Source organism: Melitaea cinxia, chromosome 7 (assembly GCF_905220565.1).
Source record: "Melitaea cinxia chromosome 7, ilMelCinx1.1, whole genome shotgun sequence".
NCBI classification, from domain to species: Eukaryota; Metazoa; Arthropoda; class Insecta; order Lepidoptera; family Nymphalidae; genus Melitaea; species Melitaea cinxia.
In genome coordinates this window covers 7,501,666-7,509,134 of record NC_059400.1, presented here as the reverse complement: position 1 = coordinate 7,509,134, position 7,469 = coordinate 7,501,666, and the positions used below count along the sequence as shown (strand labels likewise).

Sequence of the window (7,469 nt, the reverse complement as noted above, 5' to 3'; positions counted from 1 at the left end):
ATACACATATGTAGGTACGCATTGTGTCATAAAAAATATTTTATTGTTACAAATGATGTATCATTTTGTTAAACACAGGTGTTAAAAAGTTACACAATAGATAACTTGTTTAGGCTAGTAGGTAATCAGATCACATACGGTGTTTACGTTAATTCAATTCCATTATTACATTATTATGACTAATTATTACTGTTATTTAACATCATAACCACAATAAGTATGTAAATATCCATAATATTAAATACAATATAACCTTAATGAGTCATTGAAAACTTTCACTTAAAAGGAGTTTGTGTGCTCCTTTTACGCCAATTTCAGACTACAAGTACTGTTGCACTGATATTGATATTACTAAATCGATTATACACAAAAACGAACATTCTTTATAACTTTAATGTACGATAACGGCACTCGCGTGTGTTATCAACAAAGTGTTTAAAGTACAATTATAATTATATTTTTTTAAAGTGAACACGATTTTAATATATTACAATATCAAGATAGATCAACGGAAATGGAAACGCTTTATTTATTTCTATCGTTATGGGTTTTGCAAGTGCATTCAATGGCGCTCACGGGACCTGTTTTAACAAGATATCGACCGTGCGAACTTGGTGTGATACATTTCGACAAAATAACGGATTTATTGTGGCGCGGAGAAATAGACCTGGAATATTATCATGAGCTGGTGGATGTAGAAATCGAAATTGGTTTCGAAAAGCAGATATCGCTTCGTGGGGTAAACAAACTTTATTTTATGTAATTGATAGAGCCCAGTTGCATGTACCAACTTCTTTTGGTAGTGCATTGTATTTTATTTAATTTGTCTAATACCAAAGTTTTGAAATGTTGTAATAAATATTTTAAATATAATATTTTAAGTCATTGGTGTAGCAATTAACGATAATAAGTCAGAAGTTTCCCTCATCATTTCATCACTGTGGTATGGTTATACACTACAAAAAAACTACAAAATTTTAATAAAAAGATCTCTTTATTTGTTACTTATAAACCTTGAAGCTACTTATTCGATTTTAACAATTCTATCACGTAGATGGCCCAAAAGGGTTTTTAACTTTTTATACATCAAGTTACGACTCATTTGCCTTACAGTAGTCATATACTGAATAAAAAAAGGGTATCTAGTATACTAATCATCACAAATCATTCGTTTTTCTTTCAGGTTTCTCATAACAGCACTGTTGTTATTAAAAACAAATCGCGCGATTTTATATTCAAACCGAAAGGTGTTCACAAAAAATATTTTATATTTATAACAACAAATGGAAATACTACTCATGAAGTCCCGATTGTTTCTAAATTTAGACTTAATGAAATGGAGCTTTGTAACGATTATGTTAAGGTATGACGATTTTTATATTACAGTATTAATAAAAATTTTTAAGTGATAAATATACAATACAAATTCTATTCTTTTCTAAATGATTCTGATATAGAAGAGTTTTTAAATAAAAGTTGTTGTATGATTCCACATTGCTTGTTTTTTTATATAATTATTGTTGTGATTTATACTTTTTAACCGACTTCAAAAAAGGAGGGAGTTACTCAATTCGACTGTATATACATTTATATGTATGTGTATGTATGTTCGGGGATAACTTCGTCGTTTATGAACCGATTTTGATAATTCTTTTTTTGTGGATGTCCATGATAAGGAAACCAGGATTTGATGATGCAATTCCAGAGAAATCGAGGGGTACCCTCGAAAATCGTAGTGACGACTAGAGCGTTTGTTAATTTTTTTCGTTAACTTACGTTGTTATTACTTGTCGATGTAATTGAAGTCGGTTTTTTTTCGTTTGCGAACAAACACAATTATTATTAGTTTTGTATGTATTTTGTAGTATTTTAAGTGCAATTTTAAGACTAGATGAATGTTCAAAGATGATTCATGACGATAGTTTAATTCAACGGACGATTCATCCATCGGACTGTACTTGTTCCTCACAGACTATAGAAATACTATACTACTCCGTGTTGTTCCCCGTCGTCCATAGAAATATAAGAGTTGCCTGAAGGAAACTTTAAATTCGATATTGAAAAACTATTTTTCAAATTACCTTCATTGTATTCACCATATTAGTAAAAATCTGTTTTCCCAATTACTATTGATACGCTAATATTAGTAGCATGTCAAACATTCATACAATTGGATAATTTCCACGGATACAGAGAGATGCGACAGCAATATTATAAAATAAAATTAAGTGACTTTTATTAAAATTTAACAACTTTAAAGTTATCATCATCTTTTAAGTTTATTTATCAAATTCAAAATAGGACGGATTAAATTAAGACAGTAATAAATAATAAACTTAAAAACAATGAAGTGGTTGACATAATTTATTAAAATAATAAACATGAAATCCATAACAATATGTAAATTATAAAGGAAATAAAATAATTTATAATACGACAAATTATATGATCATCAATTTTAAATGTTATTACGTAAAAATAATTTAAAGGCGAAAAAAATATCAATCACAACTTAAAAGTATTTATTATATTTCTCACTTGTGTCGCAAACTTGCAAAAGGCGGAACTGAAGGAGATTATTTTTTTAGAAGTAGTCACAAATGTTAATAACGAGGTTATAAATCGAGATTTTTTTGTCAATAAAGTTTAAATAAAGAAAAAGTTCCTTTTATCATAGGAATGAATTCGGAGCTTAATCCACTACTCAACTTCGTTACGGATGGCAGAACGTACACGTTTTATCCGAACCATAAAGTTTGTTTATTACACGATGATTTTCTTCGTTTGTAGAGTAAAAGATGAGTTCTAAATATAAATTAATCAGTTGGAAAAGTTTTATAAGATTGCTCTCGGAATGAAACATATGATCTTTAAATCATCGTTAGCAACTTTTATTATACACACATTTTACGTTTATTTGTCTGTTAATTATTAAAAGAATAAGAAGTAGTTTTAAAGCAAAATAATGATAAACAACTTAATTTAGTGCAATGATATTCACCAATGATCACATACCCAATTTTTTTAAATTTTTTTTTGTATTTTTTCGTAGTGTGCTAACGTAAGTTTAGTGTATTTTTAATTACATTTCAGGCTTCTCAGTCAATCGATTCTCTCAATGTGACAAAACCCAATGATAGAGATTATCGACACTACTGCGGCAGAAGAGCTTTAGACCACGGCGAATTGACTTCTATGCGAACCGACTCAAAGTCTGGAGATTGGCCGTGGCATGTGGCTATATTGATAAGAACACCAAATACTAATCTAGCGAATTACCAGTGTGGAGGAAATATTATATCCAGTACTGCTATTCTAACCGGTAGCGACGTTTTCTTTCGCTGTTCAATTATTTCCGTGATCGATTGTCTTGTTTCAATTAAGAAATTCCTACAAACATTTTAGCTTATAATGTCTTTTACAAAAATATACACGTAAAATATGACTGAACGTAAAAAGATAAATTCGTATTATATTTTCTTGTTAGTAAATTATTTTTAAGCTTTAAAAAAATACTGAAATAAATTTAATTTCTCTCGCTTTGAAATAAATATACATGACTTATTTTTTTACAGCTGGACATTGTATGTTTTTAGAAGGAAAATTAGTAGAAACAAAAAGAGTTATTATCGAAGCTGGTATTTCTAATCTCAGACATATGAATGAAAGTGGAAGACAAAACTTACTTGTAAGTTGGAAAAACAGTAAAATAAATATATATTTAATGTGAATATTATTTCTATTGTAACTTTCACATAACTGCAGTAGAGTACCTAACAGTTTACATGAAATAAAAGTTACACAAGATATTTGTATTAAAAATAAATAATACTTCAGATTAAATTTATTTCTACTCAATAATTTAAAAATAGAAAGAAATTAATATCGTTAAGAACATGATGCACGTCGTAGGTAGCTGTACATACTACTATACTATCGCGTACCATTATTTCCAACGTTAGCACCGTATCTAACACATGACTCATTTCATTGTTGGCTTGCATTTGTATTAATCCGTCTTTTATACTGTTTTATTCCAGGCTGAGAGAGTAATTCTGCATCCGGGCTACAGCACGGAGCACGCTACTTCAGACCTCGCTATTGTAGTTGTAAATAAACTGCGCTATAGTGAATACGTCCAACCCATTTGTATTTGGGGGCCAGTATACGACAAAACTACGCTTTTTGGCAAGCGGGCTGTGGTAAACATTCATTTAAATAGTCTATACAATGAAAACTATACAAGTTACGTTTTATGAAAGCTGCTAAATAGGTTTCATTCCGTAGACTTAAAAATGCGACGATTTTAATTGGAGCTACTTACTTTCTGCGCTATTTTGATTTTAAACTTAACAATGTAAGCGGAAAATGTTTTCGACGTTAAATATCAATTATATTTGATATCTTAAATACTATAGTAATGTAAGGTGTATTATTTAATGGTACGTTTTAAATTTATACAAGGTTTGAAAAAAAAGTACTTTCTTTACTTTGATTAGTTAATGATATGTATATGAATAATATATAATCTATATTTACAATTTTGTGCATATATGTGCAATGTAACTGCTATTTATAAGCTTAATATATATTTCATACAACTAATTACATGCAAAGGTTGCATAGTAAAAAGTGCATAATATAAATGAAGTATTGTTGTATCTAAATACATCAATTAGAATAATGTTTATAAAATTTCCTCTAGTTAAAACTAATTCAGAATTCTAAAACATTAAAATTAGTTGAAGTTAAGATCTGATGAGTGCAAGGGCTAATAAAGAGCCTTCAATCATGGCAGCAGTTTTGAGATGATCTATTACGTAGTGTAGGCATTGTCTCCTTTTAATCACGTATCGTTTGCCTAAGTTGTATAGGTGGATCATTGGACATATGTTTACTAATATATTGAGGCATTTATTCTGTTAAGAAAGGGGTCTATGAGACAGTATTTGAATAAAAAGTCTTTAACTGTAAGACGTCGCTATCATTATAATTATGATCGTATGGAAAGTAGACTTCGATCTGGTGTAGTAGTGCGTGTACCGTGTGGGCGCTCACACACCGGCGATTGCAAGTTCGATTACCGCTCGGAATGAATATTTGTAATTGTACGAATATTTGTTTCCGGTTTGGTGGTCTGTCTTTATGGATTTCCCCATCGTGCCGCGAAGAGTACGTTACGCTATCGTTAGTTATCATATATACCTGATAGCGATCGTTGCTCATAGTAGGGAAGATATCCGACTCTTCTTCTATATGGAAATAGGCCTAGACTCAGCAGTGGGATGTTACAGACTGAATCGTAAACCAAAGGTGCACCAAAATACTGTTCTTAGTTCAGACAAGTCGTTGATATTGCGAGCTACGTCTATTACATTAGTGGTATAATTACAGAACTCATATTCGAGAATAGCGCTCTTCAGATAGATAATAATTTAAGTTCCAAATTTCGTTGAATTAAAGAATATCAGTTTCACACCTAGATAATATAGTTATGAAGAAATAAGATGTTTTATGTTTCTAGGTAAGGAAACCATCCAAGCATTGCCTATGAATTTCCATAAATCTTGTAAGGATTTCAAACGCATTTAGTAACGATATTATTAAATATATGCACGTATTTTTTTTTACGTATCTTAATGACAGTTATCATCATTACAGCCTACATGTTTACGGCCTCCACAAGTTTACGCCAAAAATAACGTGAACTCATGTGTATTGCCCATAGTCACCACGCTGGGCAGGCGGGTTGGTGACCGCAGGGTTGGCTTTGTGGCACCGAAGACGCTGCTGCCCGTCTTCGGTCTGTGTATTTCAAAGCCAGCAATTGGATGGTTATCCCGCCACCGGTCAGCTTTTTAAGTTCCAAGATGGTAGCTGTGGAACTGTGTTATCCCTTAGTCGCCTCTTACGACACCCACGGGAAGAGAGGGGGTGGCTATATTCTTTAGTAACGTAGCCACACAGTAAATGACAGTTAGATTTAAAAATAAAATGACAAAATTGTAGTAACCTAATTGTAATACCTAATTTTAGATCGATTTTGTGTCAGTATTTTGAATCACTAAAACTTTTTGTTAAGTTCCTATAATACATATCTATTTTCTTCGAATACTTAAAGATGCTTTATCTTTTTTATTCAGGTAACCGGATTCGGAACAACAGAACAAAACGTGCTGTCAGACACCCTTAGATCAACGGACACGTTAATACAGAATGATACAGTCTGCATTGCACATGTGCCCAAACTGTACTCGAAATTGCTTAACGAATTTACGTTTTGCGCCGGCTTTGGTCCTAGCAGTGGTAAGCATATTGTTTATTTCACATGTGATGTGTTTCATTAGGCATAATAAAGTAAGAAAAACATAAAAATAAAAATTGTATACCTAAGACACCGTGACCTTTTCCGAGTAGGAAGAGATCAATTTCTTTCTGCCGTTTTCGATACATTTATTGGCTGCTGGTTTTTTGTACTACGTAGAGTGATATTTATATAAATTAAACCTTTCTACTGAACACGGTTCCTTCTTCTAAAATTATTTTGAATATATTATAAAAATTACGGTAAACATTTGTTTTTTGCATATTATTACTACATTAAAATGCTTTAGGATGTATAAAACATAGATAATTATAATATGTATATGTCATTTCTCATTACAGATATAAATCCTCGAAACGGTGACAGTGGAGGTGGACTAGTAATCCCCACTATGCAACCTGATCATATAGTCAGTTGGTTTCTACGGGGCATCTTGTCAAAATGTGGTATACTACCCGGTGAAAAGTTCTGTGACCCTAAGCTCTATGTAGTGTACACGGACGTTGCACCTCATTACGGCTGGATATACCATCACGCTGGCCTACGTTACATTAATAATATTCAATCATAATACAGAAAATCTATATAGTATATCTAAATTAACGTATGGCTCAAAAATTTGTAAATTAACTTAATTATAAGATACTAGCCGACCCGTGCCCACTTCGTTGGGCGTTAATTATTATTATATTAACCAAATAACATACTTTAAAGAACAAATTTTATAGCACTTAAATAAATAATATGTTGCTCCCGTGTATTTATTATTTTAAATTACAGAACCAAATAATATACTTTATAGAACAAATTTTATAGCACTTAAATAAATGATATGTTGCTCCAATGCCATCTATCAAAAATCATGAAGACTTTGTCGATAGACTAAAATAAGACTAAATTAATAACGTCGAAAGACTAATAAATTGTTTTCTAATAGCGATAGATGGCGCTAGTTTATTTACCATTTTGATATTATATTTTAATCTTTTTCTTATTCACTTAATTTTTTGTTCAATTACAATTAAAATATAGCCTATGTCACTCCTGAATAGTGTAGTTATATGTATATACGCAAAACTACTTTATTCAAAAAAATGTACAAATGTGTATTAAGAATTCAATAAAGATACTTAAAACTTTTTCT

The 7,469-nt window shown here is 31.0% G+C and overlaps 1 protein-coding gene across 1 annotated transcript; it reads left to right on the top strand.

The window, feature by feature from the left end:
* The first annotated feature begins 514 nt into the window (after nt 1-514).
* On the top strand, nt 515-6,979 carry LOC123655139 (clotting factor G beta subunit-like). Its single transcript, XM_045590975.1, has 7 exons — nt 515-739; nt 1,184-1,363; nt 3,094-3,322; nt 3,576-3,688; nt 4,041-4,202; nt 6,144-6,306; nt 6,667-6,979. The coding sequence occupies exons 1-7, from the start codon at nt 515-517 to the stop codon at nt 6,894-6,896; spliced, it is 1,302 nt and encodes a 433-aa protein (XP_045446931.1). The 3' UTR covers nt 6,897-6,979.
* The last annotated feature ends 490 nt before the right edge of the window (nt 6,980-7,469 follow it).

Coding starts and splice junctions, on each gene's coding strand:
- LOC123655139 (XM_045590975.1), top strand. CDS start 515: ATGGAAACGCTTTATTTATTTCTATCGTTATGGGTTTTGCAAGTGCAT. Junction 3,689..4,040: donor GTGGAAGACAAAACTTACTT/GTAAGTTGGAAA, acceptor GTTTTATTCCAG/GCTGAGAGAGTAATTCTGCA. Junction 6,307..6,666: donor CGGCTTTGGTCCTAGCAGTG/GTAAGCATATTG, acceptor TTCTCATTACAG/ATATAAATCCTCGAAACGGT.